At 55.4% G+C, this 23959-nt stretch overlaps 1 protein-coding gene across 6 annotated transcripts in view; it reads right to left on the reverse strand.

Annotated features, from left to right (window-relative positions):
• BOC (BOC cell adhesion associated, oncogene regulated) overlaps nt 1-23959 on the reverse strand; it is a 46260-nt gene that overhangs the window by 3234 nt on the left and 19067 nt on the right. For 3 of the 6 annotated variants that reach the window (XM_035314901.1, XM_035314896.1, XM_035314897.1), the window contains exons 2-15: nt 16710-16883; nt 16102-16380; nt 10555-10701; nt 9835-9978; nt 9219-9512; nt 8263-8535; nt 7454-7752; nt 5518-5686; nt 4684-4794; nt 3571-3777; nt 2555-2736; nt 1321-1426; nt 1003-1125; nt 177-398 (exon numbers count right to left, since the gene is read on the reverse strand). In XM_035314901.1, coding sequence (XP_035170792.1) covers nt 177-398; nt 1003-1125; nt 1321-1426; nt 2555-2736; nt 3571-3777; nt 4684-4794; nt 5518-5686; nt 7454-7752; nt 8263-8535; nt 9219-9512; nt 9835-9978; nt 10555-10701; nt 16102-16380; nt 16710-16794 — 2641 coding nt within the window. In that variant the 5' untranslated portion in view covers nt 16795-16883. The remainder of the gene's footprint in view (nt 1-176; nt 399-1002; nt 1126-1320; nt 1427-2554; nt 2737-3570; nt 3778-4683; nt 4795-5517; nt 5687-7453; nt 7753-8262; nt 8536-9218; nt 9513-9834; nt 9979-10554; nt 10702-16101; nt 16381-16709; nt 16884-23959) is intronic. The other 3 variants (XM_035314898.1, XM_035314900.1, XM_035314899.1) reach the window with 3 other exon arrangements.

Genomic DNA, 23959 nt, shown 5'->3' on the forward strand with positions numbered 1-23959 from the left:
CTTCACAGGAGACTTCCACAGGACACTTGGAACTTGTCCCCTGCCCACCCTTCTCCCTGCTTCCCAGAATGCGCAGCCTTCACATTCTGTGTGTTTAACCCCATTACACCTAGGGTCAGATCTAACCCACACAGTGAGCACATCTTGTAAATCAGCCCTCAAGAAAGGACACTCACTCTGCTTGGACCAGGCTCTCCAAAGGCAAAAGGGGATGAAGGCCACGATGAGGAGCACAATGGAACCCAGCACAACACCCACAATCAAGTACGGCAAGTCGCTGGAACGGGCCACCATGGCTCCCGTCCCCAGGCCACTGTGCCCGCCACTGAGTGGGGGATGATGCTGGGGGGCCACTGTTGAGGGTGGAAGACGACCTGGCAGACCAAGAGACTTCCGAGCTGTGAAGGAAAGAGACAGAGTGAGACACAGACAGGGCAGGAGCAAGAGCAGCACCCTCCAGGGATGTCTACACTGCTGTGGAGCGAAAAGACTTCTGCAGTGGCTTTGAAGAAGTGCTTCTGGATGCCAGAGGATTTCCTGGGCTGAAGCATATTGCCATACAGATGAGTCCTTTGTGCTTGCTTTACAGATCTGCCAGGCTCTTGGGCTGCTAAAGCACAAGGAAAAAGGGAAAGCCTCCAAAACAGGCACTTGGACTTAATGCTGTCCCTGTTGCGACAGTGCAGCTGCTTGGAAGACGAGATGGGACTCGCTTATAATCAAGCACAGCAGTTCAGACCAGCAAGGGAGAGTTAGCCCTTCTGGTTCCAGTCACTGTCTACGTGGCACTTAAGGAAAACAAAAGGTCAGTACTGCTCTGAGGGAAATGCTGATGGACTCGCAGGTCTGCACCAGGTGTCTGTGAGTACCGGTACGGGTGCATACGCAAACTGAGCAACAGCACCCACAAACCTACCCCGCTCTTCTGTTCTGCCTCCAGCTCCTTGCCCGAGCATGGATGGCGTACAGTCAGGCAGGGGTGGTACCCACGAAGCTGCTTACCTTTGGTTTCACAGATCATCACATTGCTGAACTCGCTTTCGCCGCCCTCGTTGAAGCACTGCATCTTAATGTCGTACGAGGTTTCTGGCTGCAGGTGGCTGATGGAGTGCCAGTATCGATCTCCTGAGGAGGGAACACACACACGGTACCTTGAGCTCCCATGGGGAACTTGCAGCTGGCCCACCTCTGCAGCAGTGCTAGGTGAAGCGGGACTAGCCAGCAGCAGCAGCCTCATGCCTTTAGTACACAAGGCTCCTTCTGGCCATGTATTCTTACAGAAGAAATCAAGAGCTGGGACCAGTCTCCAAAATCTCTTACCTTCTACCACATCCTTCTTGTAGTCACTGTCATTGTCACTGTCGGTGGGGCGGTAGTAGATGTAAAAGCCGTGGATGGGAGTGTTGTTGTTGCTGGCGGGGATATACTGCAGAGAATGGGAGGGAGAGCAGGAATTAGCAGAGATGTCTGTGCTGTCATATCCTTACTATGCTGGGCAAGGAAGAGTCAGGATAAATGGGATGAGACAGGAGGAAGACCCAGCAGGGAGCCTGTCCTTGTCTTGCCACTGGTTTCCACAGTAAGGGCTTCCTTCCAGGTGCTCGTTGCTATTTTATACTCTTAACATCTTGCCTCTCTCAGGTAACAGGCAGGCCATGAACCTGATCCTGTCAACCCAAACATCCTGTACTCTGCGCCCTCTGAGCAGCTGCCACCAATGCTTCAGAAAAAAAATCCTCAACAGCAGTGACTCAGCTGGGCAAGGACAAGCACACCTTCACCTTGACTCTAACAGTCTCACCGCTTCCAGACAAACAGCATCTATCTTGCCATGAGCCAGTGACTGAAGAAGTCTCATGTTTGTATGGACAACTCTGCTCCTCCTCCACCCGAAGCTGTACCGCCCCAGCTCCATGAGCTCGTGCTGTCTTTCACCCAGTATTATATCAGCTACTGTGTTTAACAGCAGTGGCCATCCTGCCCTGTAGCGATTTCAAGCCAGAAGAAGTTGGGAGAGAAGAGGGTGATGCACCCCTCTGAATAAGCTGTTGGAAACACTTAGATCTGGGCTTGTGATCCAAAAGATCCTGCCCACTCCTAAAAATCCTCTGGGCTGGACTGCTGTAAACGATTACCAGCACTTAGAGCTGCTATTCAGCAAGTGAGAGTGAAGGACACGTCTGCTAGGAACGACTGGGACAGACAGAGGCGCTAATGGATTCCAGGAGTTTGGCCAGGGGAGCAAGCAGCCACCCCCAGCATAGCTGAACCCTGCTTGTGGGATGAAATGGTCAAGACCCTGAGGTTATCCACTGAAATGCTTCCTGTGCACAATGCTGGATTCAGATGAAGAGAGCTTCCTAGGCTCTCTGACTTCACTTCTACAAGGCCCAAGCCTGACCCTTGTTGTCTGTGAGAGCTATCGGATCCCAAACCCATTCTGCTGCCGACAGGCTCCAGTGTGGTAACCTGGAAGATGTGTAAGCCAGGCAGGTAGCACCTGCACACCTGTACCCTGCACGTTCAGAGATCTTTGCCCCCCTACAAACCTTACCATCCACTTCAGCATGATGGTGGTCTCGTTGATGGCATCTGTGAAGGTGATGTACGGCCCGGCCACGGGGCGCTCGTAGACTCGGTTGCTGTACCCAGACACCACGTATGGCCGGGATGCAGCACTGGGCTCGCTCTCCCCCAGGATGTTCAGTGCTCGGACACGGAACTTATAGGAAGTGCCTAGGGGAGAAATGGGCAATAAGAGTTTTACCAAGACAGCGCTGATGTCTTCCAAGGCTTCTGCTGTCAGCACAGGCCTGACTGTGGAAAGGGGTCACATCTCCGGAAGGTGGAGAGACTACAGCCAGGCTTTGATCAAAGTATAAACGGTGCATGGCCAGATTTCAGCCACGTGCTAGACTGAGCCAGCTTTTATTTGCCTCCCTCCATTCCTGTCTGGATGGTCTAGAGGCTGGGTGGCAGTTATGGAAGTTATGTGGGTGGATTCAGAGGTGGTTGAAAGGATGTCCTTACCCCAGAGCAGGTATGGGATGGCAACCTTCCTCTACTGCATGGAAATCAGGTACATAAATCTCAGATAAAAGCTCTAAGCCTAAATAATGTTTAACCAAACATCATTTTTCTGCTCTGTAAGTTTGGGTGATTTTGTCCTTTAAAGCTGTCCCACTTAGCGATGCCTTTTCTCTCATGTGAAGTGCAATGGGAATTGTGTGTCCGTCTGTCTTGCCTGCGGCGAAGGAAAGAAAGCTCTGTCCTGTCTAGTAAATGGCAAAGACAAGACACTCTTATGCTTTCAGTAACTATGTCCTGTAAGACAAAAGCATGCGCAAGACTCCCTGAGGGAGGTCAAATCTACGCTGGTCTCTGCAGCTGGAGAAATTGGAGAAGCATCTGCAGCATTTCCCCAAGCATCCGAGGCTGGAGCTGGGGCGGCTTTGTTCCGATCCCACACGTCAGGGCTGAGTGAGCTGCGACAGCTGGCCGAGCATCCTGCAGGGACCGCACAGCTCTCCCACAGCCCTCCAGGAAGCGGGGAGGAGAACACCTGCCTACCTTTCTCCAGGCCCGGGATTTCCACGGAGAGGCGAGAGGGAGGAATGTCACTGGTGGCCAGGACCCAGTCTCCCAGCTTCTTCAGTTTCTTGTATTCCACGCGGAAGGACTGGATGGGAAACCCGCCGTTCCCGCGGGGGATCCAGGTCACATACACGGATGTCTCTGATGCCATGGAGATGGTTGGACGATCTGGTGCCTCTGGGGCTGCAAAGGGTGGACATCAAGACATGAAACACACTCCTCTCACTGTGTCTAGAGGATCCCATAGCTCAGAGGTAAGCGGGTGAAGGACTGCCTGCACTGCACCCACCCACGTGCTGAGTCCTGAGTGCTCTTTTATTTCTGCCTCTTCATTAGAGCTGGCATCCCCAAATCCTCACTCCTTTCAGTCTCTCCAAAGATCTTTTACTCCTCGCTCCTTTTCCCCTCCCAACTTGAGCAGGAAGAGATGAAGTTTCTGTGGTGTGTACACCCGTCACAGGAGGGGCAGCACTGAGAGGGGTAAGGCAGGGCTGGAGACGGGGTTGGAGAGGCCCAACTGATGTGGGAGCAGTGAGCAGGGGAGACGGGCACTGGGGACGGGAAGGGGACACACAGGTGTAGGAGGTGAAAACAGGAAAGGCTGAGAGAAACGAGCTGAGGAGGAAATGTGGAAGAGTTCTCAATTGTAGAAATATAACCTGATACAAAAACAATCAAAGCATTGCAGGGAAAGAGATGGACGGAGCTGTGGAGCTGAAAGCAAAGGGAACGCATGAATTACAGAAGGGATAATGGCACCGATGAATACCAGTGGCAGGCACAAGGTGGGAAACATGAAATTAGATTAACCAAGCAGGAACTGGTGCAGCAAAACACCCAAAGGGAGCAACCTCCTACCCTAACTGCCCATTTAGTTTCTGACAGGCCCTTGTGTTAACGGTGGGGACAGGCCCTGGGATCAGCTTCCCCTCCAAATCTGCCTGCTGCCAAGAAGCGCAGGTGTGTCCGAGAAGGTCAGGAGCTAGAGACCACCCAACCTTGCTGTACCCAAGGGAGACTCTTACCCCAGCACAGACCCAGCGCCCCTCGCCCTCCCTCCTTGCCAACCCAGCCCCGGCAGGGCCTTACGGGACAGGCGGCTGTTGTCGGACTGGTTACTGCTCTGGGTGCTCGTGCCTGGGTCATCCCTCTGGATTTGCTGCTCTTTGCTGGCAACAATCTCTGGTTTTGGACGCCGGCCTGCGCAGAAGGGAGAGATGGCATCAGGGACATGGTAATGCAGGTCAGAGTTAATTGTTGCTGTCGTGAATAAAGAAAAGATTCCCAGCTGCGACGCCGAGGTAAATACTCCTTGGACTCAAACAGCCCTAGGGCTTCAAAGTGCTCAACTTGCAGACAGGAACTGAAGCTAAAGGGGCAGATTGGTTCTACTGTTAATTGCTTCTTTTTTTTTTGCCCCTGCTAATATTTAATTTTCTAAAACTTTTAATTGGTTTTCTGGAAATCTTGTTGCTAGATTTGTGCTCGAGGAGGTGGTAATTAGCACGGTGCAGGGGCCTGAGAGGATACGTGAGCAGGCCCACCAGCATGGGGAAGGTTTCAAGGAAGGGAATGCCATTCCCCATCCTTGCTGGGGGACAGGATGAGCAGCATGGGACAGCGGGACTGAGCTTAGACATTTGGAGCATCCTTTCAGTGGTACAGCCAGCTCAGCGTGACCCAGACTGCTGGAGGAGGGCCTGCAGTTTCCTTTAGTGCAGGACAAGGTTTTACGAACGGATTAGACAAACACGGGTCAGGAATAACCCCCAAAGGCAGAGGATGGATTAACAACCTCCTGACAGCCCTCCCAGGCCTATTTTCTCCAGTCCTGCAGGTGTCTAACTGAGACACAGAGGGAGGAAGGATGCTTGGAGGGGCCCTCCCCTGACTCAGAGCAAAACACCCGGGGCCAGGCTGGACCTTTACCAGTCCGGAAGGTCACCATGGCCGTCTGTCCCTCGCCGGCACAGTTGTGGGCAGCCATCTCCACCTCGTAGAGGCTCCCGGGGTCCAGCCTGGTGAGCGTCAGGCGGTGCTGCGAGGCCGGGACGTCCCTCACTGCCCAGCTGTCTGAGGCGTTGGTGACCTGCTGAGAGACCAAGGCAGGCGTTGCAAAGCTGGGGGCCAGCTGGGCTTCTGGCCAGCACCAAGCCCTGAAACGTTCCGTGGGGCTGTGTATCAAGCGAGGCTAATTTTCCTCCTGTCTGCACAGGAAGGAAGGAGGGGTTTTCAGCCCGATATTGCAGAGCTGAGGGATCTGGGGACGCGGAGGGAGTGTTCAAAGCGTGCCCAGGCTGTGCCAGTTCAGATTACGCAGTAGGGTTTGGGGAAGCTGTAGGATGCTGGGTGAAGGGCAGAGTTAAGGCTCTGAAGCCTCACCTCTAACATTTTGTGGTGGAACCACACCGCCTTACGCAGAGAATAGATCACGTATACCCATAGCCCCCAGAAAGCCGTGGAAATACTGTTTTCTGGTGATGTCCTGACACCCCATACAGAGCAGAAGGGAAGGTGGGACTCTCCTCCTTCTCCCCAGCTGCAAGGATAATATTTTTTCAAGCAAATACACAGGACACCGAAGTGACCCGGTGCCGAAAGGAGCATTAGCAATGCAGGCAACGCAACAAAACGGAAATGCCAAGACTCTGCTGTATCATTCATCTTCTCCAAGCATTTGACACTGACTGATTAATGCCTGCCTCATTTTATTTTTATTCCTGAGCCCGCGGAGCTGTGAGGCCAGGGAGGGGAGCCCTAAAGACTGCTAATATCCAGGGAAGAAAAAGAGAAATTCTTAAGAAACATAGCTAATGGCTGCATGGCATCTGACTGCTTGCAGGCTGCTGAGAATTTAGGGTCAGCGTACGAGCAGGGAAAAGAGACAGCCGCAGATATTTTCCAGAAGAGAAACAGACCCTTGCCCAGCACAATTTTAAGCCTCCTGTCATTAGCTTTTACTTTCCTTAGCCATCTTTCACACAAAGAGCCTTTTCTTTTGTTGCTGAATTGATTCCTTCCCTCTCTACAAACACGCTTTTCCAGTCAGAGATGTTAAAACCAGATCATTATATAACTTGATCCTACAGATCGCATAGAAAGAGGCTCTTTCTAAACAAGTTTAAGGGTTATTGGGACTAATTCCTTTCCACACAATCCTTCAGCGTCCCAAGAAAGAGTCTCCAGCTGAGAATTTGGACTACACTGAAAACATATTACTGCAAACTGCAGTGACCCATGGTGACCTCCACTGCCCTACAGCCCCTTCCAGGTGAAGCGCTGAAAAACAAATAAAATATGGACAAACTCCAGCCTGCGAGTTCAGATTGCATGCAGGATTGCCTGTTACATGATACACCAGTGGGGGACAAATCTCTTCCTGGCAGACAACTAGACCCTGCAGTCTGGTGAGGATTTTGACATTTTTTTAAATTTTTTTTTTAAAACTTGCCCCGTTGTGTTCTTGTGTTGGCATCTTCTGTCTTTGTTTTAAAGGGCTACATAAAGAGATAGTTAGCTGAAACCCTCAGCCTAAGTTCTGTTTAGAAAGAAATCAAGAACATGGGGGTGTTATAGAAACCTCCTGTTATATCACATTTTCATGAAGTCAAGCAGCTCCAGGAAAACAGATACATATATTCACATATAATTGAAAATTGTGCCTTGCAGTGGCTGGGAATGAAAAATGCACCAGATCTGAAACATACTCAAAGCCCAGAGCAAAACCTACCTCTCTACTGCAACCCTCTGCCTACCCAAAGGAAATACAGGTATTAAACAAACAAATCCAAGGCTGACAGCCCACCTGGCTAACAGCACGGAGGAAAGAGCATGAGCAGGGCAAAACAGCAATCGATACCTTGCGATGCTTCACCACGTAGTAGAGGATGGGGGCTCTGCTGTCAGGCCGGGGTCTCCACACCAGGTCATAGCTGTCTGTCTTGGACGTCCGGGGGGAGCTGAGGATGATGGGGGCCTCGGCTGGAGACACCAGCTCCCTGCTGGCTGCGCACTGTGCAGATGCTGACAGCGGGGTGGTCGCAGGCTTCAGCAGCCCAGCTTTATCCAGGGGCAGCTTTAAGGCACCCTCCCTGGGAGGCGGCGTCGGAGGCATGGCTGAGCCCGGCCGGGCATCTCGCCCAGGGTTGAGGGTAGCTCCTGAAAGACAAGATGTCGAGAGTAAATGGGTGGTAAGGGCAGGGTAAATGCCTGATCCAGTCCTGTGGGGAAGGCAGAGCTGCGAGAAGCCCCCTGATTCCTCTCAGAAGAACAGAGCTATTCACCTGCTGCACCACAGGCCCCTTAGAGATATCAGGTCCCAGATGGTGCTGCCAGCTGTGCCATTCCAAAAGGTGTTAGAAACAAGCTTTCTCTCCTGGCATAAATATAACACACCTCACTGGGGCCTCTCCCAGAACAGGCCTGGGCCATATAGGACTTCCTACCTCTCTGAGGGCTTCCTAGCCCTCGTACCCTGGATCAGGGTCCAAGGAAATAGGTGACTCCTCCAGAAACACTCAGCATGTAGGGTGAAAAGGAAGGAAGAGTACGGCAGCTCAAACCCAAGCAGGAGGGTTATACACCAACCCTCTTCTGCTCCCCTCTGCTCTTTCCCCGTGCATTAGGCTCCAGCACTGAGTGACCACAGGCTTCCAGAGAGGGACTGACCTGGCCGGGCTGTCCTCAGCTGCACCATGGCTTGTGCGCTGCCGACCTCGTTCTCTGCCATGCACTGGTAGATGCCTTCATCCTCGGGCCCCACGCTGACCACGCGCAGCGCCCGGCGGGAGAGCCGGAGCCGGTGGCTGGCGGAGAGGGGCACGGCGTTGCGCAGCCACATGACGGAGGGCTGGGGGTTCCCCCGCACCTCGCAGGTGAACTTGGCGCTCTGGCCCCAGGGAATGATCTGCTGGGACAGCTCCATCGTGACCTCCGGGGGCTCTGCAAGGGGAAAAAGCACGGCTGCTGAGCATCACCTGGCAGGGAGCACAGCACCGTCGGGTCTTTGCGCTCTTCTCTGTAGGTTCTCAACCCTCCCTGCCAGTCCTGCTACCTTTGAGGGGTCCCACATGGATGTGGCACTCACACCTTCAGCACCCGCATCTACTGCGCAGAGAGGTGTCCCTCTCAGCCACGTGATGACAGCAGGCACCTATGAGCCCCTTTTTTCTTAGCTTAAACGTTACTGTGCAAAGGCTGTGCTGGTGCCAGTAACACTTCAGCACTTGGATAACATGAAATCCAAAAAAACATGGGTTTAGCCTCCTTAATGCTTGTGAGAAGGAGAAGGATGTGTGGTAGAAGCATGTAAGGCGTAGTACCCCTTACATTTCTCACCCCATAGAGAGTTTCCCTACAGAACGGAGTGAAAAACAAGACAGTCTGATGGCTTTGTTGCTATCTATCTCAAATATGTCTGAGAAGCAGCCAGCCCTCCACTAGAGTGTTAGAGCAAACCTTCCCTGCAGGAGAGAGGATCCATCACCTCCAGCTCATGGTGGGAGCCAGGAAGGAGGAACCACCGCCCTCAAGTCAGAATTCACCCCGTCTCATCGGAACTGGCACCTGAAAGCAGTGGGGAAAGCCCAAGCCCCTCCTCCAACGAGGGCTACAGCAGCACTCACCGAACACCTGCACGTTGTAGAAGATGAACGCGGCTCCGGCCTCGCCAACCCCGTTGTCAGCCGTGCAGCTGTAGGTCCCCGAGTCCTCCTCGCTGGTGGGGTCAATGAGGAGGTTGCTGAGCAGGAACCGCGTCTTGTTGAACGCGGAGACGCTGGAGCCGTCCTTGGCCCAGGTGACCCGCGGCGGGGGGATGCCGCTGGCCACGCACTCCAGGATGAGGCTTTGGCCTTTGGTGACGATGATGGTCTGAGCCTCGGGGGGGTAGATTATCCGAGCTGCCTCTGCTGTGGAGCCTGGCGACGAGAGGAGGAAGGAGGTAGGTGGGAAGGAAGGTGGCAGTGCAGGACAAGGCCATTCTTTAAGGGATGCGTGCACACAGCAAGTGGTCTTGCTGAAGGACTAAGGACCTGTCCTCGTATGTCACCAAAAATAAATCCTGAGCAGGCACAGTGATCCCAGGAGCAGAACTTGGGGCATTCTGCTGCTGGAAAGGAGTTTTCTCAGCAGCTGACAAAGTCAGTTCGTACCAAAAAACAGCCGCAGTAGCACTTTGTATGTGCTCCCAGGGCCAGAATGGCTCAGGAGAAGACGTGCAAAGAAAGGAGAGCAGCTTACGTCTCACGCGGAGCCTCTCGCTGGACACTGAGGTTTTCACCTCCTGCGTCACGGGGTTGTAGGCAGCACATTTGTAAGTCCCCTCATCCTCCTGGCTGGCATTGACAATCTGCAGGTTCCCGGACGGCATGATAAGGTAATTGTCTGCAGGGAGAGAAGAGGAGATGGCACATGGTCGTAAGGTGTGTCCCCTGGAAGAAACACTGTGCCCTGTAGAAAAGGTGGACGAGTGGGAAGGGAAAAAAAAAAACAACAGAATGCTGAAATGACCTGTTTGGTCACACATCAGGAGGAGCAGTGATGCAGTTGTGGAAGGAAGAGAGCCTCAGGTGAAGCTAGCTTGCCCCAAGTGCCTGCGGAATTGCAGAAGCTGTAGAATCAAGACTCCAGTTCTTAAAAATTCCCCAAATTCAGAAACATCTTTATCCAGCGGCTGGGCTAGAGGAACTCTTCATGGATGTACAGGGATGCCCAATGAAGAGCAACATGGCGCATCACCTAATTCTGTTTCCTTCCCCCTTCTGCAAGCTGGTGTTACAGCTGGCTCCCAGGCAGTGGGGACATCAGGGAGACCCAGCAGAGACCCTAAAAGTGTCTGTCCTCAAACTGGCCAAAAAGGGACAAGAGGGAGGCAGCAGGCAGACAGCACTACTGCTGGCAGAGAAGGGTAAAACCGAGGCTGTGGGGGGATGCAGAGGGACAGACCCCTTTGGTGCTCACCTCGGGAGGCCTCCAGCCACTCGTGCTTCACGCTGTAGCGCACCTGGGCCTTGGGGTGGCTCTCGGGCAGGTCGCAGGCGATGACGGCCGTGTTGCCTTCATCCACCTCGATCACGTGCTGGCCGTCAAACTTGAAATCCTTGAGATCTGCACAGGGAGCGAACAAACGACAGCACCTCAGCACCTGGCTCAGAACCCCGACATCACCTCGGCCTCTCCCTGTGGGCATGGGGCTGCTTGCCCTGGTGCCGGCAGAGGACAGCAGCTAGGGAAACTGGCCCCCTTTCAGACCTGTTTTATTTTCTCTTCCTCCTTCCTAGAAAGTGGAAGAAATAAAACACAGCTTCTAGTGAAGCTGCCTGCTCCATGGCTGAGAGGCTGGGTGTGAAAAATCCCGGCCTCAAAGTACAGAGGCAGCTTAACGCAGCACCGAAGGCAGCCAAAAATGGCCCTTCTGCCATCTGCTAATTCCAACACGGCTGCTGGCCTGCTACTGGGAAGCAAATGCTTTAAGCACAGTTTAGGGAGCCCAGCCTGCTGCAGAACAAAATCAGGGAGGCAACAAGATTTAGAAAGGAAAGACCCCAAGCCCGGCAAACTGGAGGCCCCTGCTCCAGAAGGGAAGTGTGCACTGGGACAGGAGCTGCTTCCAGCGAGCAGCTCTCGCACACAGAGCTGCCCAGTGCTCTTCCAGTGCTCCAGCAGCCAGCCTCTCTGCTCAGGGCACTTTGTGTACAAAAGAAATATGGAAACACGGAGAGAGAAAGTGCAAACAGTGGGCACCTGCCCCTGCCAGGGAAGGCAGCATGTCGCCTGGCTGCCCAGCAGCAAGCACATGTCCCTGAGCAGCACGCTGCTACACCAGGACGAGGGCACCCGCCCTGTGCTCAGCCGTGCCCTCCAAACCCATCCAAGTGGCCGTGGGCAGTTTGGAGAGCTGGGGGGCACGAGGGCTCGTGGAGGGCGGGCTCCACGCAGCCTTCCCTTGGCAGCCGAGCCGGCAAAAAATGTGTTTTTGTTCTCTGGGAAACATAGCAGCGCTCCAAGAGCAAGAGACAACGCTGGCTCCGAGCTTCTCCCACCCACAGTCATGGAAAAGTGACATGAAATTTCTCAAGCAGACTTTCTGATTAAAGCAAGATCCTTTATGGGGTTTAAATAAAAACCAGCCCTCTTGGCAGGGCGGCGAGAAAGCCTCCCCGAAGGCGGCGCGGAGGGGCTGCCGGGCGGCTGCTGGGGGAGCGAGTGTTCCCGTGCCCGGGTCCGAGGGGAGGGGAGGAGGCCGAGCAGAGGAGGGGAGGTTTTGCAATGTCATAAAAATGATTTGCAGCGAACATGCTTCATACTTCTGGAATTTCTTGGCAGCGTTCAATTAAAAAAAAAAATAATAATAATAAAAAGAAGGAATAAGGGCGAACTTCAGAAATGCCATTAATCCTTTAAGACAGGCCGAGGAGGGGAGCCATGTTTCCACCGGGTATTAAAGCCAGATGAAGGTTAACTCTTCACTTGTGAAAAGCTGGCGGCGCCCCGCGCTTCTCCAGCAACGAAAGTTCCCGCTGGGGAGGGGAAGGGTGCCGGGCATTTTCTCCTCTTCACTTTTTATACTCGATCAAGGAATAAAATAGCAAGAGCCGCAGAAATGGAAGGAGGTGGAGAAGAGGCGAGAGCCCAGCGCCCGCCTGCCCACATCACACATACTTCTCCGATCACCAAAACATAAACGAGCATCGGGGAAATTAATGTGCGCCTTGGTGGTCTGGATTCATCACGGCCAAATTAAGGTTTCGGAGCCAAGGCATAGGCTCCAGCACCGCTGGCAGGGAGCTGCACATGCACACACACACGCATGCACGGACCCTGGAGGGGAGGAGCGCAGCCCCACGGCCCCGCTGGGGAGCACTGTCCCCGTGGGGGGGACCCTTGGGACGGCAGACGCGGGGGGTTCCTCGCACGCAGCCCCCCAGCAGCTTGGCCCAGCTGCGGGGTGCCCCGCTGAGGGGGCTGGGACCCACGGCTCCTCCTGCGTCCCCCCGCAGAGGGGGAGAGGATGGAGGAAAGGGGCCACGGGGTGAGAGGGGGGAAGTCATCAGGTGGGCAGCAGGACAAGCTGTTTTCCAATACGCAAGCAACAAAAGCTCCCTGCCAAGCTACCCCCCTAAATTCCTGCTCCCCCACGGCGAACAAGGCTGCGTTGCTTGCCAGCGGGCTCTGCCCTGGCTCCCCGCCGCTTCCCCATGTGCACCACAGCACGGCCGAACGGAGGGGACACGCAGCTTCATCCTGGGGGCTTCAGAGGAGCCCCCTGGGATGGGGGGGACCCCGGTGAGGGTCAGGGGACGCAGCACGTGCACCTCGTCACACCTCAGTCAAAATCCATGCCGCAGCTGGGAGCAACCGCTTCCCCTACCTCCTGGCTGCGAAGGGGATAACAGGGCTTACAGTTATTATTATTTTTATGTCTGTGAGTATAAAGGAGCGCGACCGGAGGGCCGTTGCTCGTGTCCATCTGCGCCCCGCTCGGAGGCGCGAGGAGGGTCAGCCCCGCAGCTGCCTGCGCCGCTGTCATCGGGGAGCGAAACCAGCTGCAGCCCGGGGCCGGGGGCCAAGCAGCGAGACGGGCGAGACAGAGCGGATTAAATGAATGGGAGGCCATAAATAACTCGGGAGAAGGAGCCGGAGTAAATAAAAAGCAGGCCCTCAAGGTGAAAGTCCTTCCCTCAGCCCTCATGGGCACACCCAGGCTGCTCTACAGCCTCTGGCTCCCTCGTGCACCCCAGGTGCATCCCCAAGCCCCGTTCCCCTTGGCCTCCGCATCGCCCCGGGCCGTCCCGCAGCCCTCCTGCCGGCTCTCCGCAGCTCAAGCAGCACCACCTGTGTTTTCCTTCTCTCCCCTCCTCACGCCACCCCTGCCCCCGGGGCCAGAGCCCCCCGTGCCGGCTCAGCAAATGCTTTTCCAACCTGCAGCCGGCCCCGCTGCCTCGGGGGAGCCGTCAGCAGAGAGGCCCAGGTGGAGGGAAAGGAGCTGGGGCCGGCTTCAGGACGCAGCTGCAAATTCCTCGGGGACCCCCAGCCTGACCCAGCGCAGGGTCGCTGCCCACGAGCACCACAGCTCGGCTTTCCCCACGTGCTGCTGGGGGGAGCAGCGAGCTTCCCGCATCCCACGGCATCCCCAGGACACAAGGACACTGCTCTCATCCCCACCAGCAGGGAGATGGCACGGGGATGCACAGAGCAGGTGGTTCCCAATTTGCCTCACCCCTGATTTTATTCGTGGGGGGTTTAAACGACATGTCTATCCATCCCGGGCTTGCTGTTGTGCTGAATGCATGGATTTTTCCATGCGCGCAGCCAAATGCTGGGGCTTGCACGGCTTTCACCACCTCTGGCTGCCTGCACTTCAGCACCTCTTCTCCAGCCAAGCACTCCAGCATGTTTTTCCCTCTGAGTTACCACCCCACGAGCTCCCGACTTTGGAAGTCTTTGGCCACGGCAGCACCAGCCCACACCACCGTGCTCATGCCCCTGGTGGGTTTATGTGGCCCCACAACGTCCAATGCAGCCATACCTTTTTGTACAGCACCAGGGCTGTGCCAGCCTCCAGCCCTCTGCACGACGCCCCAAGTGCTGCTTTAAGACATCTCCCCCACCCCTGGGCTGTCCAACAACCATCTTCCCTCTGCCAGAGGAACTAAACGCTGGTTTCACCCAGCCCTCTGAGCCAGGGGGAGCAGGGACGGGCTGGGGAGCGCCAGCCGGCGTCGCTGTGCCACAGACGGGGAGGGAGGCACCAGTGCCAAGGCTGCAGCACGCTGTCTGTCTGCCTGCTGACCGCCAGCAAAGCCGAGGAGGCCCCGAGGGACTGGGCACCCAGCACCTGGGGCACTCGAGGGGGTTTCCTCCAAGGGAGGAGGAGAGAAAGAGCCAAAAAGTTGGGCAGATGTTACCTACGTCCCTCAAAACCTAGCAGGACGCTTTTCCAACGACTCCTGATCCACTTCCAAAATCAACCTAAATCATAATCTGGAAAATACTTCTTTCTGCCTCCTGCTTTTTTTCATTCACGTTCCAGTTTCTCTCTTCCACCTCCAAAAGTAAGTTTAGGATGGGGCCAAGACTTTCAGAGGGTTTTCTTCCAGCCCAGCCGGTGCCCTGGGAGAAGCCCAAGGTGCCAACAGCATTGCCAGCCTGCCAGGGGCTTCCCTCTCCCCTCCTTGGTCCCCAGCTCGGAGCAAGGCGCTGCAGATGAGGCCTGGAGCAGGAGTGACAGCTCGTGGTGCATCTGGTGAGCTTCCCATCTCAGTCCCATCACAAATTGGTGCCCCCCTTACCTGAGACCAATGCAAAGCTGATGTAGAGAGCGGCCGCCAGCTCCCTGATGTGACCCTGGCTATCTGAACCCCTCAGAAGGTTTCTCTCCTACACCTTCAGCCCCACGTCTTTCCAGGGCTGCCCCTTCTCTCTCTTCACTCACAGATTTCCAAGCCTTGCCCATCCGAGGCGGCCACACAACCTCGGGGTGCCTTAGGGCCAGCTCAGAGCCGTTCAGCGCCGCCGCTCATCCCGTGCTCCCCAGGCCAGGCTCCCAGCAGCAGCACGCCATGCTGCACAGCCTACTTGGTCGTGGATTTGATCTGTCCAGAGGGGCACAGGGGGACCTTCTGGTGCTGTAGGACCTGTCTCCTGCCCACCACTGATGCCAGACCCAGGAAGACCTCAAACTGCTGTGCTTTGTCATAGAAGACAGAGCTGGTGGTGGTGGTGTGCTGGGGCGAGGGGGAGGAGAGAAAAGGAGATTGGCCTGAGAATGAAACGCTCAGGCTGAGGAGCTGCGCACACCCTGCTCTCCTAAATGCAAACCATGTCCTTGGTAACCCCATCCACCTCTCCCCTCCTCTCCTCCCCTCTATCGGGCCACCAGCGCACACAGCCCCCTTTCTGCTCTGGAATGCGTTCTCCGAAACTTAATCTCGGCGCGGAGCTCAGGCCAAATCCCCCGACGGGTTCGGCCCCGTGACAACCTCCTCCCGCCCCGCTTCGGAGCGCAGCAACTCTCCCTCACCTCCTCCTCCCACCCAGCCTGGCCTAAACATTTCACTTCTGATTAATGTATCAGTGACAAGCCAATAGCACTTGGCTTTAAAGCAAAACCAGCCCCCACTCTGCACAAACATCTTCACTTCTGTGCTTTTTTAAGGCTTAGCCCCCCGCTCCCCCTTGCTGTGAAGACGAAGCCTTCTCCAAGCCCGGGGAGGGGGCCCAGAGGCAGCGCTGGCACGGCTGGGGGTGGAGGTCTCAGCATGACCTGCTGTGCCAAATGCTGCACGGGTCTCAGAGGGGATCAGACTCCACTGCCCCGACAGTGGTGGCTCACGCAGAGCCTCCCCAGGAGCATTGGTGAGGACCATGACTACAAAAGTGTCCTGAAAAGTCCAAGGAGCCCTCCCTTCCCGCCAGGGTGAACAAGAGAGCTTAGATGAAGCTCTCAGGATGGGTGAGCAGAGGCCCGAGCAGAGCAGGGGATAGCAGAAGACCACAGTTACTCACTAGCTAGCGTGACCACCGCGGGGACACTGGCGATGACTCCTTCGGGGACACGAGCAATGCACTGGTACCGCCCCACGGTGTGGTTGTTGAGAGCTGCGACGACGAGTTTCCCTCGCTCGACGTGGACACCCAGCGCCTCGTCCGACCCAGGCAGCTCCTTCCCGTTCAGTCTCCAGGTGAGGTTCACGCCGGGGGGGTCCACCACACACCCCAGGCTGACCGGGCCCCCAAACTTCTGGACAATGGAGGCAGGCTGCACGGTGACCTGCAGAGATTCACCTGCATGGAGAGAGAGAAACGGCAGAAAGAAAGCCCCGTGAGTCTCGGCAAAAGAAGGCACAGAGGAAAAACCTGCAGTGCTGCTCCATTTTGCATTCCCCATCGCTTCTACACATGCCTCACCCTCCCCTCAGCTCCGCATCCTCCCCCACTAGTACTTGGAGACGCATACCAGCCTCATTTCTTCTTGGCAGGGATGTCCAGCCCCACCTGTCACCCCTTCTCCCTTTGAGGAGCATTTGGAGCCAGAAAGAAGTGGGATCCCAGGAGCTCCGTTTGCCTCGAGACAAAACATAAGCAAAGCAGAATATAGAAGAGCAGAAACTCACTCAGTTGGGCAAAGCAGCTAGCGGCTGCGAGGATGAGGCAAGGGATGGGGTACATGGGTCTCTTCTTTCCACGTGTCATTGCCATCCCATGCGGTGTCTCCTGGGGCAGAGGCACCCAGGGAAGGGTCCCATAAGCTGCTTCAAGGGATGTGGTGGAGGTGCGGCAGTGGCTTCCTGCAGGAGACAAGAAAGGTGATGTTATAAAACCCTCAGACTTCTCTGTTTTCCAGCCCTGCCTAGCTCCTCTGTTAACACCCCTAATCTTCCAGGGTTTCACCAAACCTGTGACCAGAGCAGGCTGCAGACACTGGCACAAGGTGAACCACACTTACTGGGCACCTTTATTCTGAACTGGGAGAACCAACGTACGGGAAGATTTCAGATTAACTTCTCAGCCTGAAACGCACAGCCTATTTTGAGTTAACTACCTGTCTGGACAAACCACCAGGTTCATATTTGAAGGCATCAACAATCTTCAAAAAACGTGAAGCCCAAGGCCACCCATCACAGCTCAGGTTGCTGCAAAGAGCTGCACGTCGCAGCAGCTGCTTAGGAGGGACCGTGAGGAATGAACACCAACGCAAACAAAGCTGGCAGGGGGGACCAAAGATCTACGTGGCTCAAGCAATGACCAGTTTGAGCACATCCTTTCCATACCCATCTCTGTCAAAAAGAGGGGGCAAATCCCTTCAAGCACAACCTCCAAAAGAGAGGCTCCTGTTGTGCAGGCTACCACAAACTCCCCGTGAGACGCTCGGTAAGGCAAGGAGCCACAGCACTCGGGGAGATCTCACCAAGCCCCTCTCCAACGATTTTGCTGGTGATTCAAAGGAAGCAATGCCAAGCAAACTGATCTGCAGCTGAAGCCTTGCGAATGCCACGAAGAGCATCTCGGCGTGGTACTTTGCAGGCTGATGTTCATTCACCCTGCCTGCCTTCCCAGAGGGCTCAATGCAAGCCAGCTCTTTCCCGGGAGTCGGGCAGCCACAGTTGGCGTGGCCACGAGCCCAAGATAACAAGCTCTGCTGAGAGGCAAGGCGAATTAGGTCACGCTTGGTGTGTCCCTACGTGGCATCCAGGAGCACAGACAGAGCCCGGCCATCGGGTGTCAGGCTGCTGCAGACCCTGCAGGCTCCCAGAAAGATCAGCTGAAGTCACGCTGCTGCAGCCCACAGCTCCGTTACATGTGGAAATCCTCTGAGGGTAACCACCAGCGCCAAAGCGATAACACAGCAACTTCCCTCCCTCCCACGTGCCTCATCCTCCCCAGCACCGCTCTCCTCCCCGAGGAGGGAAGAGCCTCAGCGATTTGGCTTTGAGGCGTTTAGCCCGCTAACCAGCACAAACTGTGGCTGGAGATCCTTCAGCTATCAGTGTGGAGAGCATCTGAGCCACTCAAGTTCATTTCTCCACCTAAGAGAGGTACCAAAGCATCCTCCCTCGTGCCACAGCCACCACTGACCATGGCAGCAGAAGTGCCCGAGGTCCTTCTCTAGCAGAGCAGTACCTCCGTTGACACCACCAGTGTGCCACCATAACCTAGGAAAGGCTTTGCATTGGTTTAGGCTTCAAAATGGGGTTTCTACCTCACACCAGGAGGTACACCAGGGACGGACAGTCTTCCACCAAGGCAGAAGAATCATTTTGGGGTAGGACATGAGCCTTGCTCCTCAGTGCTGGAAGCCTACAGAGCAAAGCTGACTCATTCGCCCTCTCTGGATGGGTTTGGCAGCAGGATGGAAAAATGTTGGACGGAAAAGGGTTGGACTCCTCGGAGTCCATGCTGGGGGAGGGGGGCGGCGAAGAGGTTCCCAACCAGACCTCCCTGCAGCAACGCGCCGTGCAGAGCCTCTGGCCAGAAGGGCAGAGCCAAGGGCGCAGACATGCGACGGACCCTTCGCGAGCGAGGACCACCCAGGCACATGGAGGCAAGGACCAAACTGGCTGTCCCCAGGTCTGTGAGGAGAAGAAAGGCAATAGGTGGGGGGGTGGGAGGGGAAGGGGTGAGGACAAAGTTTGGCCGAGGCACTAGGAGGATTAACCAGCACCAAGCAGAGAGCGAGGAGAGAAGGTGTGCTGCAACAAGTGTGTGGTACCTCCCCAAACCGCCAGGCAGAATATGGGCTCTAAATAGGGACATGTGGCCATTTCTTTCACAGCTGAGTGAAGTACAAAAAGTAAATGGCCGGCATAAAAATAATGAGGAAAATGAATGAAAACATCAATTCCAAAAGGACTGTTAGGATCCGGGGCCAGATTTCGAAATTCTCAGCTTCCACAATTGAAGACAGATTTTCAAAAGCATTCAGTTCTTGACATGCTGAGCTCTCCTGAATAGGCGACCAACTTATTTCGACGCCTAAATGGGAGCTGACCTCTTTTGAAAGCGCTGCCCCTAAGCAGCCTGCAGTGGTGCAGAGCAAGGAACTTTATTAATCGGGCGGCTTTCGATCCGCCCGGCGTCCCGAAGGAGCGGAGGTGGCCCCGGGCTGCGGTCCCTGAGCAAGATCCCCGGCTGCTGGCACTTTGGCCATCAGCACCTCCAGCCTCTGCTGGAGGAAAAGAAGGAGTTAAAGGCACGGGAAGAGCTCCAAAGGGGGGCCGGTGGGGGGAGTTATTTACTTATTTATTTTTAATTCTTTCCTGTCAGGTTAAAATAACAATTTCCTGTCAGGGGAGCGAAGGCTCGAAGTCCCCTTCAGACAGCCTAGTAAATCAAAGGAGGGGCCATTAGAACAAAATTAACGAGGGCTTCATCAGATGGGGGGGACAGCAGGGGGTGTAAAACCTGTCGGCTCCGCTTCCCGCCCCACCCCAAAGCCCCCTGCCCCATACCGAAGCCCCCCTTGCTGAGGGAGAGGAGCGGGACAGGGATGGTGAGAGGAGGCCATGAGAGGGAAGGGAGGCACGTGTGGAGGGGGGGGTGGCAAGGCTGGAAGGGGAAAAGGGGCCCGAATTAAAGGCGGGCGGCGTGAGAGGTGTTGGGTGATTAGAAGCTGAAGGTTTTACTGAGGAAATGCTGCCCACAGCCCCAAGCCCCCTCCTGCTTAACGAGGGCCGGCCGAGCAGCCCTCGTTACAGCCACACCGCCTGTGATTTACAAGGGTCCCAAATAGAAACCAGCCCCTGCCCTGTCCCGAGCAGCATGGGCAGACGGGGAAAAGGCCAAAACCTGAGGGTGGTGGGGACAGGGACATGGCCTGCCTGCAGGTGGGGAGGGATGGGGCAAAGTGGAAGGGGCTGAGGCCAGGTAAAGGCTGCATGAACCAGCGGGTCGGGGAGGGGCACTCCCAGATCTCTGCTTTGGGATTCAAGCTCTTCACAAAAAGCATCTTTTGCAGCATGCTGGTGTTACTTGTAATCATTAGTTTCTAATACAAGAGAGGTTTGGGTGTTTTTTTGTTGTTGTTGTTTCACAGAGCTTAAAGCACTGAAAAGGAAGGTGAAGAAGGAAGAAGAGCCACAGCACATATTTGCTTCACAAGCTTGCTGAGAAGCCAACCTAATGCAAGGTCATGCCATGAAGCAATGGCAGGGCTGGAAACCAAAAGCTCTCCACCTGGGGTGTCCATCCCAGCAGGCAAGTGGTTCTTGGACCCCAACTCGCTGCTGTACCCTCTGAAAAATGCCACCACACAAGCACGTAATCCTCCAGCTGAAAGGTACGGTTGAGCTGAGACGCCCGAGCAGGTCAGCAGTTAGCTCTTCTAACACAGCCTTTGATCCACTGGTGTGAGGAATTCCTCCCTGCCTTTTTGGAGAGGTCAGGCAAAAAAAAAAAGCGCCCTCTCACTGGCCAAGGGGAGAAATTGTGCGATAACTTTGTGCTCACAGCTAGGAGAAGGTAAATACCGACAGCCAAACCTGGCATGGCACCACCACCCTGCAAACCAGCGAGTTGGCCTGCTAACTGCAGATCACACCTGGGCACCAGCTGGCCCTAAAAAACCACCACAGATTTCCCCCAGGGCAGTCCCAAGCAATTCGGTGGCGATAGACACCTGTCTAAAAGAAACAAACTCTCGTTGAGCAGAGCTGCTCACGTACACCAAACCAGCAACAAACCAAACAAAAAAATGCTGCGATATGTGGCTTTTTTCTTAAATCTCCCTCAGGACGAAGCCCCAAGGGCAACTCCTTTCCAAACCAGCGCCTGGTGGCATCATGCGGCCTGGAAAAGGCAGCAAGGTGCGAAGCCTTCCCGCCGCCTGCCTGACTTCTTTCCACTGGTGTCCCCAAAAACCCAAGCCAGCGTCACCGCCTGGTGGGCACGGGCACCAGCAGGGCCTGCAGGTCCCAGGTCAGCCGGACGGACAGACACCCTGGGGCAGGGGGGGCAAGGATGCCCTTCCTAGGCTGTCCCAGAGCCCCGAAAACAGCTCGGGCACTTGAAAAGACGAAACTCTCGCAGCAAGCCAAGCCAAGGCGCGCTCCCCCCATGCCCTCGAACACTTAATTTCCCTCGCCTCCCCCCGGCCCCCCCGCTCCGTCCTGAGTAAATTCAATTTGACAACCCTGCTAATTGGATAAACGCTGCTCCCCGCGCTCCTTTAAGGCCGCCCGCTTTTCTCTGCTCGTTTTCGGAGGGCGATTGTGGCTGTTCTTTAACACGAATTCCATCTGCTTTATTTCTCCTCTGCCCATTCACGGCCCCTCCTGCATATGTATGAGGGGCTGCGCCCCCCCCCGCCCCCCCCCCCCCCCCCCCCCCCCACCCCTCTCCCTGCCCTCTCCCATTGCCCGGGACAATAACCCCCCAAATGCCCCCTTCTCCCACCCCGGCCCCTTTTTTTCGCTTTAGATAAACACAGGCAGTGTCAAGTGTGAGGAGGAGGGGGGGGGAATGGGGTTCAACTGCCAGTCAAGCCCCGGGCCCTCAATGAAGCCCGGAGGCCCATCCTAATCTGCTGCATGCTTGCCATATGGGAGCTGTGTTGCCCTGGGAAACACTAACAGGCAGAACGGAGCTTAATAGAGTCCATATTCATTGTAATGCAGTGAAATGGCTCGAGGGACTATTGCCCCTTGGGTCTGTTTTCATTCTTCTGCTCCCCCTCTTTCTTTCTCTCCCCCTCTCCCTTTTCCTCCCCTCCCCACCCCACACCCCCTTTTCCTTTCTTCCTTTCAAAAGGCCCCGTCCCTGGAGAGCTCTAATCTGGAGAGGCTGGGGGCTCCCAGAAGGGATGGCCCGGGAAGGGGACAGGGGGGCGAGGAGGGGGACGCAGGGGCTGCCCGGCCGGGCTCTCCCAGCGCCCCGCTCGGGGGGCGCGGGTGCGTGCCGGAGACCCTCTCCTCCCCGCGGGCCCCCGGCCTCGCCGGCGAAGCGCGGCACAAAAAGAAGGGCGCAGATGGAGCGTGCTGCGCGGGCTCTTCAGAGACAAAGTGCACCCAGGAAACAGATGTTGTTGCTGCAACAAGCCCAGCGGCTCGCTGGCTCCTTCTCCAACCCGCGCCGGGGGAAAGCGGGCCCAGAGCACTCACTGGGGCTGCCACAGGGTGTGCCCCCAGCCGAAACCCTTAACCCCACTTTGGGGTTGAGGCTTGGTCCCGCTTTGGGAGGGCGACCATGGCGTTAGGTCAAACCCAGCTCCTGGCACAGCAAGGAAGGCCGTCTGACCTGGGGCTCTGCAGCAGGACAGCGTTGCACCTCTGCGGTGGAGGATGAAGCAGGAACGGGGTCACCCACTGACCCAGGTGTGCTGTGAAAGGCACCATCCGTCTTGGAAGCCTGGGAATTTACTGCACTGCGTACTTGTTTGTCAACCCCGGCATCCCAGCCTTATGAAAATGACACTCGTTTTATCACTCACATCGCAATGAAAGCCAGAGGCCAGTGTCAATGCAGGCACAGCTGCAGACAGATGCTGCACAAAGCAGAGCAGAAACCATCCCACGCCCTAGAGATTTCAAACCACAGGCCAGGAGCATTACTCGCCTTAGGATATTTGATGCAAGGGGTAACAAAAATTTATCCATCCATGTCTTTTCCTATTTGGAGTGGCTGGGCGAAGCATGAGGCGCTTGCCTCTGCTTTGTCGTGCTAAGAAGCAGCGTGAGAGGCAGGTCGGCATTTCACAGCTCTGCAGAGATGCCGGTAGCACTGCACAGGACTCCTGACACATCAGGAGGACTTCAGGGCTGCACAGCACCCTCAGGGGCCATTCCCACCAGCCCCAGCCACTCGGTACCAACCTCAAGGCGGGAAGGATGCACAACCTGCCTGCCACAGGGCTGGATTTCCCCTGGACACAAGTGGGGCATCAGGTCGCTGTCGTCCCCCCCTCTGCCAACAGCCGCGGGGAGCAGAGCACCGGGAGGGCCGGGCAGCTCCCGCCGGGAGCCGTCATCGCGCCGACACAGATGTGCCTGTGGCTAGTTTACACGAGTCAGGGCACCGCTTTTGTTTTTCCTTTCTCATCCTCTCCAAACAAAAAAACAAAACTCGAAGTCTGAGGTTGAGGCTTTAATTGCCTCTTGGGTTAGGGAGAGGTCAGCGGGGAGACAGGCCCGGCAAGAAGCAGGGAAAATAACACGGGGGAAGAGCCCTGTGAGATACCAAAGGAAAGTAAGGAAGAGGCTCGAATCAGGAAAATTAAACAGCAATGAGGAAGTCAAGGGCTCACTTACGCTTTGCTTAACCGGTGGACCTTCATCACAGCAGGCAAACCGCTCTTCCCGAGAGCGGCCCTCTTCTTTACATGCTTAAGCACGAACCTACCTCCAAGCTCTTTTTTTTTTTCTTATTTAAATAAAAATTCTTTGTTTAAGAACAACAGAAAAATCTTCACCGTGTCAAATTAGGAACAACAACAGAGTGAAAAAACAAACAAACAAAACCCCCCCAAACCAGAAAAGCCTACAGAAACTGCCAGCGACCAACTGTTAAGCTCTCCTTGGGGGAAGTCGCAACGGGGAAAGTTTCCTGATGGGGCAGAGAGAAGCCTTGGCTACTTTCCTAGCTTTTGAGCCTTTGTCCTGGGTATATTTGGCAGCAATGGCACCTGCAGCAGTTGCAGCGTTAATAGGCAAAAAGCTGACCAAGCCTATACAAAACGCACGTCAGAAATACCTGCTAAAACAACGCACTGAGATGATCATAGCAGAGGACTTGATCCTGCCGCCTCCAAAATCGGCGTGATCTTTGCCATGACTTCAATGGGAGCAGGCCCAGAAATTGCATTAACAAGTGCAAGGCTAGTTTAACACAGTTGACATCAAAATCCAGAAGAGCATACAAAAGAGACAGGACA

Source organism: Oxyura jamaicensis, chromosome 1, assembly GCF_011077185.1.
Source record: "Oxyura jamaicensis isolate SHBP4307 breed ruddy duck chromosome 1, BPBGC_Ojam_1.0, whole genome shotgun sequence".
In the NCBI taxonomy this organism is placed as follows: domain Eukaryota; kingdom Metazoa; phylum Chordata; class Aves; order Anseriformes; family Anatidae; genus Oxyura; species Oxyura jamaicensis.